Source organism: Rhagoletis pomonella, unplaced genomic scaffold (genome assembly GCF_013731165.1).
Source record: "Rhagoletis pomonella isolate Grant_MI unplaced genomic scaffold, Rhpom_1.0 Rhpom_scaffold_00001, whole genome shotgun sequence".
NCBI lineage: Eukaryota > Metazoa > Arthropoda > Insecta > Diptera > Tephritidae > Rhagoletis > Rhagoletis pomonella.
Genome location: NW_023458555.1, coordinates 71864989 through 71877510, shown reverse-complemented (window position 1 = coordinate 71877510; position 12522 = coordinate 71864989). Strand labels below are relative to the sequence as shown.

At 36.8% G+C, this 12522-nt stretch overlaps 1 protein-coding gene across 1 annotated transcript in view; it reads right to left on the bottom strand.

The window, feature by feature from the left end:
* The window catches only part of LOC118747614 (synaptic vesicle glycoprotein 2B), a gene marked incomplete at its 5' end in the record, with an annotated part of 295474 nt that extends 283198 nt beyond the window's left edge, over positions 1 to 12276 (bottom strand). The window contains 3 exon segments of the mRNA XM_036481666.1: positions 11420 to 11601; positions 11676 to 11857; positions 11913 to 12276. Of these exon segments, the coding sequence (XP_036337559.1) occupies positions 11420 to 11601; positions 11676 to 11857; positions 11913 to 12276 (728 nt within the window).
* Positions 12277 to 12522: the final 246 nt, after the last annotated feature.

Genomic DNA, 12522 nt, shown 5'->3' with positions numbered 1-12522 from the left:
CCAGAACCAAGCGCACTGTGTCAGCAATATTTTGTGCTGAATGGTTGCTTTCATCTAGCAAAATATTTATTGAAAGCACTGCTGATCGTAAAATAAAAGCTTCGTCTACAAAATGACACGTGATGGTGATAAAGGACTTGCTCGCCAGCGATGTCCACAGATCTGTTGTAATGGCAAGATGCTCAATTTTATCCAGAGTGGAAGACAACTTTGCTTTCATTTGATCAAATTCTCCATCTGCACGTGCTTCAACGTCGTCCTAGACGGCACCTCATAGCGAGGGTCCAGCACATTTATTAATTTTCGGAAGCTTTTCTCATCGACAAGGCTGAAGGGTTGAATGCTACAGGCAACAAACTCAGAAATTGCATTATCAATAGCCTTTTTGCGAGCAGAAAACTTATCATATTTGTTTTCAATGAATGGCAAAATGCTACCAGATGACCTGGGCAAATCACATAATTTGATAGTAGGATGCAATCGCCTGAGATGATCTCTGAGGTTCGATGTGTTGCCGCTAGTTTTATAAATTTTTCCACAAGCTTTGCACCTAGCGCTCGTTCCATTTTTAATCTTTTCAAAAAATTTCCAAACTTCTGATTTGCCAATTCTGCTAGTGTTATTGCTGCATTCGCTGACACTTCCAACGGTTGACATGTTTCTCTCTATACGAACTCACACATAAAAATAAATACGCACTATCATGAAAAACTATAATTACCTCTTGGTGCTTTTTCCACGAATTTATCCATCCTTGCTAACCACCAACGCCAATTAAAATTTGGCTAAACTATAAAAAAATATGAGTTTATAACCTTCGCTTTAGTTTTTATATTTCTTGCTTACCACACATCAGCAACGGATACATTTTCTTAAGATGGCATATCTTCTAAAAACATCGATAGTAAAGAAAACATCGATGTTTAAAAAAAAATTAAAACATCGATACTATCGATAGTGCTCCGATGTTTTTGCAGCTCTATTTTATTAACAAGCATCATGTTTTTGGGGAGACACGATGCTGGATGTATTCCATTGAATGGCAGAAAAGAGGATTGCCACATGCACATATTTTGGTTTGGTTAAGCAACAAAATTACGCCAGATAAAATTGACCAAATCATCTCAGCAGAAATACCTGATAAGGACATTTATCTAGACTTATTCGACGTCGTTACCAAAAATATGATCCATGGTCCATGTGGCGCATTCAATAACAATTCTCCATGCATGTCTGATGGGACATGTACGAAACGATAACCAAGAAACTTGGTTTCTGATAACATCACTGGCAATGACGGATACCCACTGTATCGTCGACGATCAGTTGAGGATGGCGGCAAATCCATCGTTCTGAAAGTACGAAACGTTGATGTTGAAGTCGATAATCGTTGGGTTGTGCCATATTCACCGTTGCTCTCAAAGATCTTCAAAGCACACATTAATGTTGAGTATTGCAATTCAGTGAAGTCGATCAAAAACATTTGCAAATATGTCAACAAAGGAAGCGACATGGCAGTCTTCGGAGTAGGGAATGTGGCCGCACAGCTCGATGAAATCAACCAATACCAACTTGGACGCTACATTAGCATCAATGAGGCAGTATGGCGCATCTTATCATTTGCAATCCATCAACGACATCAAACAGTAGTACACTTGGCGGTGCACCTCGAGAATGGACAGCGCGTGTACTTCACAGCAGATAATGTACGTGCAAGAGCATTGGTTCCACCGGCAACAACTTTAACTCCATTTTACTCACTGTGCCAGAATGATATTTTCGCAAAGACTCTACACATGGAATGCATCGGCTAAAAAGTTTCAACGTCGCAAAACAAGGTAAAGCAGTTTAAGGACATCCCAATTTGTCTTCCTGTGACGCACTGGGTCGTCTGTACACTGTTCACCCGAACAATACAGAGTGCTTCTATCTGCGATTGCTGTTAATCAATGTACGTGGACCAACATCCTTCCAAGATTTAAGAGCAGTCAACGGTCAGCTGTACGCCACTTATCGCCAAGCTTGCCAGGAGCTAAATCTTCTTGAGGATGATGCACATTGGGACACTGCGCTCGCATATGCATCGAATACTGCGCGACCACAGAAAATGCGCACGTTATTTGCCGTAATATTGACAACCTGCTTCCCATCTAATCCAAAAGAACTTTGGGAAAAATACAAGGACTACATGAGTGAAGATATTCTACATCGCTTGCGAGCTGCGAATCAAAATCTGGACATTCAATTCACACCAAACGTGTATAATGAGGCATTGATTTTGATTGAAGGCATATGTTTGGTAATCGCTAACAAAGCACTGGTGCTACTGGGAATGCCTGCTCCGAACCGACCAGCGAACGACATTTTCGATCGTGATTTGCAACGAGAAACACACTTTGATTCTGACGAACTGGAAACATTTGTTCAGACAAATCTTCCGCAGTTGGTTCCAGAACAACGCATTGCGTATGACAGAATTATGCGTGCAATCACAGAACAAAGCGGTGGACTGTTTTTCATAGAAGCGCCTGATGGTACAGGCAAGACTTTTCTTCTTTCACTGAGTTTGGCAGCCATACGATCACAAAATAATATTTCACTGGCCATTGCATCATCTGGAATTACGGCAACTCTTTTGGATGGCGATCGAACAGCGCGTTCAGCATTGAAACTTCCGTTGAATTTACAAAACACTGAGGCACTAACATGCAACATCAGTAAAAACTCTGGAATCATCATATGGGACGAATGTACAATGTCTCACAAGAAAGCGCTTGATCGTACACTGCGGGATTTGAGGGGAAACACACGGATCTTCGGCGGTGCACTCATTTCATTGTCTGGTGATTTTCGACAAACACTGCCGGTTATACCACCATTTTGCAAAAGAATTAATGGATATTGGAAATGGGCGAATGCAAATTGATGATTCTACACAATGTATTACCTTGCCAGCAAACTTCTGTAGGATCACAGAAAGCATAGCCGAATTGGTGCAAAAGGTATTCCTAAAGATTGCACAGAACTACAAAAATCATCAGTGGCTCAGTACGCGTGCTATATTAGCGGTCAAAAACATAGTTGTCAATACCATCAATACCATCAACTTCACTATTCAGAATGGAATACCCGGCGAAACGACAAATATAAGTCCATCGATACTGTGGTGAATCAAGACGAAGTTGTCACCCATCCAACTGAATTCTTGAATTCGCTTGATTTGCCAGGCATGCCACCGCACGTTCTAACATTGAAAATTGGCGTACCCATCATTCTTCTTCGAAACATAAATCCACCACGACTTTGCAACGGAACCAGACTCTCAGTCTTGAAAATGATGAACAATGTTATCGAAGCAACAATTTTGACTGGAAAATTCAAAGGTGAAGACGTACTGTTGCCACGCATCCCAATAATCCCGACAGATATGCCATTCGAATTCAAACGTTTGCAGTTCCCGGTGCGACTTGCTTTCGCAATGACTATCAACAAAGCACAAGGACAATCTTTGCAAGTGTGGATTAAATTTGGAGAATCCATGCTTCTCACATGGGCAGCTCTATGTGGCCTGCTCACGCGTCGGAAAACCTTCCGATTTATTCGTTTACACACCAGATGGAAAAACAAGAAATATTGTGTATCCCACAGCACTTCAATAAATATCGAATTGAAACGAAACGCTGCAATGTCACAATTTTTTCAAAATGAACAAAATCAATAAAAGGACTCAAAATGAATTGAATATTTGTGTAATGTCTTTCCTTCATATTTATTTTAGTTGGTGGCGTAGCAACTCGCGCAGGGTACAGCTAGTCTATATATATAAATGTGAATGTCTGTTTGTTTATTACGTTATAAGTTTTGAACCACGACATGGAGTCGCACGAAGCTTAGCAGACTTATTTGTTTTTACCCCGGGAAGGTTATAGGTATGATTTTATTTGCAAATATGTCCCAAGGGGGCGTGGCTCCTCCAATAGGCCTGCAAATGTTTAATCAGCTAGAACTTCGGAACCATAAGTCAAAAGAACTTGCAATTTGGTACGAAGGTATGTCTATAGGAGACGCTTATAGTAAGGTTTATATTAATGAGTTTATAAAAGGGGGCGTGGTACATCCCTTGGGTGAGGAATTTTGTTTCAGCTATAGCTACGGAACCATAAGTCACATGAATTTGGAATTTGATATGAAGTCATATCTAGGTAGGTGCTTATGGTAAGGTTGATATAAATGAGTTTATAAAAGGGGGCGTGCCACATCCAGTAGGCTTTGAAGTTTTAATCAGCCATAACTTCGGAACCATAAGTCACATGAACTTGAAATTTAGTATGTAGACATATCTATGGTGGGCAGTGTTGCCAGAACTTTTTGGGCCGACCGGCTAGATTGGCAAAAAAAAGCGGCTAAAAACGGCTAAAATGTTTTAGTGAAATTTCACATAGACTCTGGCAAAAAACGGCTAAAATGTTTTAGTGAAAATCCCCATGCTTTATTTAAATAAATCGCAAGAAACGAAAGACTATTTAACACCATTAATTTATATCGAGTGTATATTCCTCATCATCAAATGAATCACTCTTGTATATATCACCTGAATTCATTGATTTTAAGAGATCGTCATCTACAGTAAAATTATGGCAGCATTTTTCTTCACGTTTTAAACCGTATCTTATATATAAAATAGCGTTTAACGTTTTAACGCACATTGGATTTCTTTGCTTAGTTTTTATTATATTCATTGAACTAAATATTCGCTCTACTTCTGCATCACTTATAGGCAAAACAAGAAAACTAAAAACTAGGTTGGAAAGGTCAGCAAAAGGGTTTTCTACTAGGGCATTTCGAAATTGATAAACTTCGGCCCAAAATTTTACAGTTGAGTCTAAATTACTCCAAATATGTAACGTTAACCGTTGCCATTGCATCTCTATGGATGTTATTTCGTCGGCATTATATTTGTGTTTTTGTTGCTGTAGTTGAACAAATACTTTTGGTTTAATTAGGGCCGGTTGTTCAATGTCTGGTTATCACTACCACTACATATCGACGATTTCGACATCATGCATGTAACATGTGATCGATAAAGCAGTAGTTGTGCTTAACCGGAGCTTCTACCTCCGATTTGTGCTAATCAGACATTGAACAACCGGCCCTTACTCTTAATGCATTTCCAACCGAACAAAGTCATTTTTTTTTAGTGTGGCAATATTTGTAGGGAGGGGTTGGCGTAATTCCTTTATTAAAGTGATAATAAAATAGCGACCATTTTCTCGGCTTCGTGGTCGGAAGCGTTTGTGCTTACTTTTTTTTTTTAAATACTATTCAAAACTGTGATAAAACTGAGGAGATGGAGCAAGGTATGGTTCCAACGGGGAGCATATAGGATCAAATGTGTCCGCGCTAATAACCACTAGGGAGCATAGATGCGAAAGTAAAACATTGAGTTCATTAAAAATCTTCATTGGGTTGTTGTTGTTGTTGTTGTAGCGGCTACAACAACCCCGCCCAGATCGGTTGGTATCTCAGTCGTTGTCGTCAAGTTCCACTAACGGGAACCCTAGGAAGCGTGCAGCTTCTGTGGGATCTGTCCACAGGGACAGGGCCGTTAGGGTTGTCGGGTTTTCCGGGCATGCGATTGGGTCTGCAATATTGCTTTCGAACAACTTGTTTACTTTTTGCACCTGAAAATTAGGCAAATAGTAAAATCGGCTAAAAACGGCTAACTTTTTTTTACAAACCGGCTAACAAATCGGCTGCCGGCTAGATCGAATTTTCTCCGGCTAGTTGCTATCAAAACCGGCTAAATCTAGCCGGAAAACGGCTAAAATGGCAACGCTGATGGTGGGTTCTTATAGTCTTACTAATATTATAAATGTGAAAGTTTGTATGTTTGGATGTTTGGGAAATCATCACGCGGAAACGACCGAACGGATGTGCATGAAATTTGGTACGCAGATAGCTTATGGGCCAGATTGGTTAATAGGCTATTTTTTAAGAGTTGCCACCTGTTATAAAAGTTTAATTTATTTAATATGCGGGAGCGACGGAATGGATTTGCATGAAAATTTGCACACAGATAGCTTATGACCTAGATTGGAAAATAGGCTACTTTTCTTAAGAGTTGCCACCTGTTAAAAAAGTTTAATTAAATTAATACGCGGATACGACTTAACGGATTTGTATGAAATTTTGCACACAGCTATATGACCTAGGTTAGAAAGTAGGCTACTTTTTTAAGAGTTGCCACCTGTTAGAAATGTTTAATTTAATTAATACGCGGAAATGAGTGAACTGATTTGCATGGAAGTTTTCACACAGATAGCTTATGAGCTATGTTGAAAAATAGGCTACTTTTTTTAAGAGTTACCACCTGCTAACAAAGTTTAATTAAATTAATACGCGGAAAGGTCTGAACATATTTGCATGAAAGTTTGTACACAGATAGCTTATGACCTAGACTGGAAAATAGGCTAATTTTTTGGAAGAGTTGCCACCTGTTAAAAAAGTTTTAATTACATTAATACGCGGAAACGACTGAACAGATTTGCATGACATTTCGCACAGAGATAGCTTATGACCTATGTTGGAAAATTGGCTACTATTTTAAGAGTTATCACGTATTAGGAAGGTTTAATTAAATTAATACGCGTAAATGACTGAACTGATTTGCATGAAATTTTGTTCAAAGATGGTTTATGACCTGGATTGAAAAATAGGCTACTTCCTTAACCGGTTTTCCGATCAGAACGAAATTTAGTACACTTACTACGGATTTCGGAAGGATGGTCTTAGACTGAAAGTAAGTCCAATAACTCAAGGCCCCTCCCATACAAATTGGAATTTTCATATTACATACATATCTCTTGAAGTATTTGTGGGAGAGAACTGAAACTTGGTATAGTGATATGTATGTGAAATCAATGATAGCATTAATCGATTCATGTTTTAATCAGTTAGTTAATTCGATTAAATTCATACTGATTATAGTTAATCATGATTAGTTTTAATCTGGCTAAACAGTTAATCGTAACCGCGATTAAAATATTAATTTTTAATCATTAACTCTTAATTTCATCAAATAGGTTTGGTGATTAATTAAGTTATGCTGGAATTTCCCTGTGCACACAAAGCAAGTTAATCTGGTATGGCTAAGTCGGGCTTCCTCATCAATCTAAGCCATTTGGTGTGCATTTTCATTAAGATATATACCCACAAACGTTTTACAAACTAGGTTTGTAAAAGTTCCCAGTTTATGTATTACTAATAACAATAATTATAATTTCTTTATATTATGTGCTTTTTATAAGCGTAAAACACAAAATAATTACTATAACTGGTGTTTGGTTTCAAACTCGGACAAACTAGACAAATTAATCAGATTTTATTTTTAATTGGATTAACGATTAATGTTTTAAATTAATTAAACCTAGTCGCAGCCAGCGATTAAGGATTAAAAAAATGTTATCATTAATCGTACAGTTGATTACGACTAATTAATTTTAATTGTCAAACGCGATTAACATTTTAATCGTTAATCAGATTAACAGTTTCCCAACACTGTGTGAAATCATCTTCATATTCACGGAGAAAAAGGGACGCTTTTGGAAAAGAGGCGTAGCACCTCCCATACTGACTGAAAGTTTCATATTGCATATCTCTTCAAATGTTTGGGGTAAAGCACTCAAGCTTGGTATGGAAATACATATGTATGTATGTATGTGAAATTAATACCATACTCATGGAGAAAAATGAGAGTTATTGGAAAAAGTGGTGTGGCAACTCCCATGTAAATTGATTTTTCTATGCTGCATATCTCTGGAGGTGTTTACTGCAGAGGACTGGAACTTGGCACCGAGATGTGTATACAAAGTTAATTCCATACTCATGGAGAAAAAATTGCGTTATTCGAAAAGGGGACATGGTTCCTCCCGTAAAAATTTACTGTTTTATACTGCTTATCTCTAGAGGTGTTCATGGTAGAGTACTGGGACTTGGTACTGGGGTATGTAAAATCAATTCTAAATTCATGGAAGAAGATTAGGGTTATAAGAAAAAGGGGCGTGGCACTTCCAGTACAAATTTACTTTTTCTTGCCACATATCCCTGGAAGTGTTTGTGGAAGAATACTGGAACTTGGTATGGGGTTGTGTATACAAAATGTATCAATTGCTCATGGAAAAAATGTGAGTTATTAAAAAAGGAGGCATGTCGCCTCCCATACATACTAAAAACTTCTTAATACATATCTCTGGAAGGTTAGAAAATATGTCGAAGTATTTTAAATTTGTTATGGAAATTTATTTCATAAGTGCCGTACTGACAGAATAAATTTCATTAAATGGAAAAGGGAGAGCCGGGTTCGGCCTTATAATCTATCGGTATTTTATCAAGGCCAGGTTACTAAATTTGAGTTGGAAATATTACAACCCGCCCTAGCACCTCCAAGAAGGTTACACGTTCACGCGTCGTATACCCGGAACCATTTTAAGGTAAGCTTAGAGGGATTGATATCTTTCGTATGCCTAGCGCGCAGACGAGATTTTATAATTTCATAGTTTTAAACGGCCTAAATACCTTAACTCGCTTTAAAAATAACGAGCTATAAAAAATAACGAGCTATTTGTATAAAAGCGCGGGGTGAAACCCGCGGGTATAAGCTAGTAAGATATAAATAAATGAGTTTGTAGAAGGGGGCGTGGCTCATCTCATAATAATGGAATTTTTAATCAGCCATAACTCCGAACCCATAAGTCACATGAACCTGAAATTTGGTATGCAAACATATCTATGGTAAGTGCTTATAGTAAGGCGTTTGTAAAAGGGGTCGTAGCACATACATAGGCGTGGACGTTTTCATCAGCCATTTCTTCGGAATCGCAAGTCACGTGACCCCTTCAACTCCTACTGATATGCCTTTCCAATTTAAAAAAACTTCAGTTTCCTGTTCACAAGAATGAAAACCCAACTGTTTATCGATAATAAAATGTATGATAATTGCATTGGAAAATGTATCTAAGTTAATAGAGCTTTGAAGTACTAAAAACATGCTGTGGAATAATATTAGAGTTATTATTCGTAAGAAATTAGATTGTTAAAATTTAGTTATTACAATACAACGTTGGTATTTCTACTATTATACAATTTACTGGAGATATTTTAATGTAAATAAAAACACCTGATGTGCCAAAAATTATTATTGCTTTTCATTCCATACCACCCCAGCGTGGCGGAAAACCCGCGGGAAAAAGCTAGTTTGTAATAAATCAAAATCAAAACCATGATACAAAAAAAGAAGGTAGTTTCACTTTAAAATTTTTTTACATAAACTGTGCTTATGACGTTTATGCTTTTCGTAAATTTATCGAGTATCACTGCCACCTCAACAAATTATAGTTTTGGAAATTTTACTATTCTTTAAAGGAATTTTTTATGCATTAAAAATAACAACACGCAAGGTAAATTTACTTAATTCATCGTATTAGCATAGCTGTTAATAAGTGAGTATTAATTTAAGATACCTTAAATTACCTTACCGCCAAAAAAATTGGCATTATATGCAGAGTTTCATGAGATATTATTATAGATATTAGGATGTTGCTTTAATTTGGATCCTTTTTAGAGAACATATGAACAACGGAATAGTTAAAAAGGAGCTTATCGTCAATGAAAGCACTATGGAAGCATAAATTTAGAGGGAGGTAAAAAAATTTAAAAATTTTTTGAGCTCCTTGTTATAGTTTATAGACAGACAAGCTACTCGCTCTACTGCTGCTGGTGCAGCGTTTCGCTTAGATTGGGCACATCCGTGCCGAGGCTGAAAATTTTCCGCCGAAAGTGGTTGGAACAAGCAAACAACACCTTGGGGAAGTTACCATGCACGTGGCCATCACGAAATATGCAGCTAATCGTACTAAATAATGATGAAAATAATTGCATTAACAAATAGATTATCCATATTATAATTAATTTTAGAAATAAACCACTAATAGCTCGCTAAAAAGTGATGCTCAAAATATATTCCTTGAAATAATTTTGGAATAATTTTTTTTAAGTAAAAAACCACTTTTTAGTTTCTTCAAAGAATATGGTAGCTCCAATTTAAAAGAAAACGTCAAAAGCACAGTTTACGTCAAATGGGAGCAATGGCGGATAAGAAGAAGAAGTAAAACTACCTATAATTATGTTTGTGTCATGATCAAAACTAAAGTCGCTCATAAAACATATCAAATTGCTAAAACAGCAATTCCGAAGCGATAGATGATGATCTAAACAAAACGGAAAAACATCAAAAACACTACGAAAATTTTTTTCTGAAACTTGATTACAAATAAAACGATGGAGGATTGCGTGATCTGTAGTCGTTGGTTCATGGTGCCACACCATAACGCCATAGCCGTAACCATAGCCATAGAGAACAATTGAATTTCGGTTTTCCGCCATAACCATATCAGCTGATATCGTGTTGCCAGACGTTCAAAAAAATATTGTTCACAGCCAAAGTTTTGGCATAAGTGTAGCTATGCAAAAGCCAAAAGTGTGGCTTGATAGAACTTCTCACTCTGATTTCAACTGTACCAAAATTATTTGGCGCAAAAATATAAAAAAGATTTAAAAGTTTAAATTAAAATTTGAAATATTAATATCTTATGAACTACATAACCGATTTGAAAACTAACGATGCCAAAAAAAAAGATGCAATGCATTTATCTTTCTGGTGATGTCCATAATTTATATGCTTTATTTTATTTTTAATCCAAAAATACTAAAAAACGAAAAGAAATTACGGTTTTTTTCATAAAATAACCTTTTTCAACAAAATTGCATGATTAATGCAAAATAAATTTATACTATTAAGAAGGCACAAGTTATTATATTTAAGTTCTGCGCAAGTATCCTACGATATTACACATTTTCCGCATCTTGTGACGCGTCTGGCAACACCGACATTGCTGATTACGAAAAATCAGCTGTTTATGGTTATGGTATCTATAATCGATGATAGTTAATGTGGTTATGGTTATGGCAATGGTTATGGCTATGGTGTTATGGTATGTCACCACTAATTAGGCTTTAATTTGGCCAGCCAATCGACAATAAATCCCAACAAGCGTATTAAAGATGATAAAATATGACATCCAAGTCGTTAAATATATCTAAAATACTAGTGAAGACAACGATTAGAATGAGTAGAACGTAAGTTTTCAAGTAGTTTCCAGCGAAAACTGGTTTTCGTTTGACAGATTTTACATGGACGAAAACACAAGTTTTAGGTCGAAAACCAGTTATAGCAACGAAAACATGTTTTCGATGTCGGTACGAACATTATATTTTAGTCAACATAACATTGTTTAAATTTTGTTGGCCAGTGTAATTAGCATAGATAGATGTATGTACTTATGTATAATAAAGAAATACGCACAGGGTAGGTGAGCCTAGGTTTCCTCTTATTAATAGCATAGATCTTTTGGAATGAACGTAGAGCTTCTGCATTTCTCCCTTGGGACATGAGAAACTTAGGACTCTCAGGTAATATAATGAAGCCCAGTCCGCTGAGTAAGCTTGGTAAGCCGCATACTACCAAGAATATTTGCCAAGAATGAACTGAAATTATTCAATGTTAAGATAAATTTTCTACCACAATTACGGAATATGTATACATACATATATGTACATACCTGTGAGAGTATTAAACAAAACGAAATCCCAATCTCTTGGAAAAATCGCCCAAGCTATCAATGGTAAAACCAGAGTTGCCACAGAATTAATCATACCCACAACCATGAGAACTCGTGGACGATGCTTGGCCCCATGCATCTCAGTTAAGTATGTAAAAAGAACAGCTCCAGGTCCATTTACGCTGTAATAAAAATAATTAAATTGACCGAAACGACATTTTTGCGTATCAACCTTACATAAAGCCACCGAAGAACTTAAAAATGACAAGCATTTGAAAGTTTTGTGTCAAAGAACTGCTAAGTACACAAAGAGCATCAGCCAAATATCCGGATATCAAAATTTTTCTTCTGCCAAGTGTGTCTGCCAGATAACCCCAAATAATTGCCGATGTAATCATGCCCGCGTAGGTTGCTGCATTTAAAATACCTTTATCGAAAAGCGTCATTTTTAAATCACACTCGGCAACTGGCAAAAGATAGGACATTGTAGTGGTCTCAAAGACAGAGGCAAAAGCCGCAAAAGATGCAACGATTAGCAAAAGCAAATTAAATATGCCGAAGCCCGCTGTGTCCATGGCCTTTTCGAAGTTGGCGGGATCCTCTTTCAAGTGTTAAAATATGACCATGAAATAATTTTTTATCGAAAAAAAAGAAAAATAGAAATTAAATAAATGGGTGTATTTAACCACTATCCTTTTAATAGGGTTGATCCAAAAATCGGATATATAGATGTATTGCAAAAAAAATCGAATAATCTAAGTGTGTATTTAAGTAGGTAGACATTCCTCGATTTGTAAAAGCTGTATTTTCAAACGAGTAATCGAAGCTAAAAACACAACTATCAGCT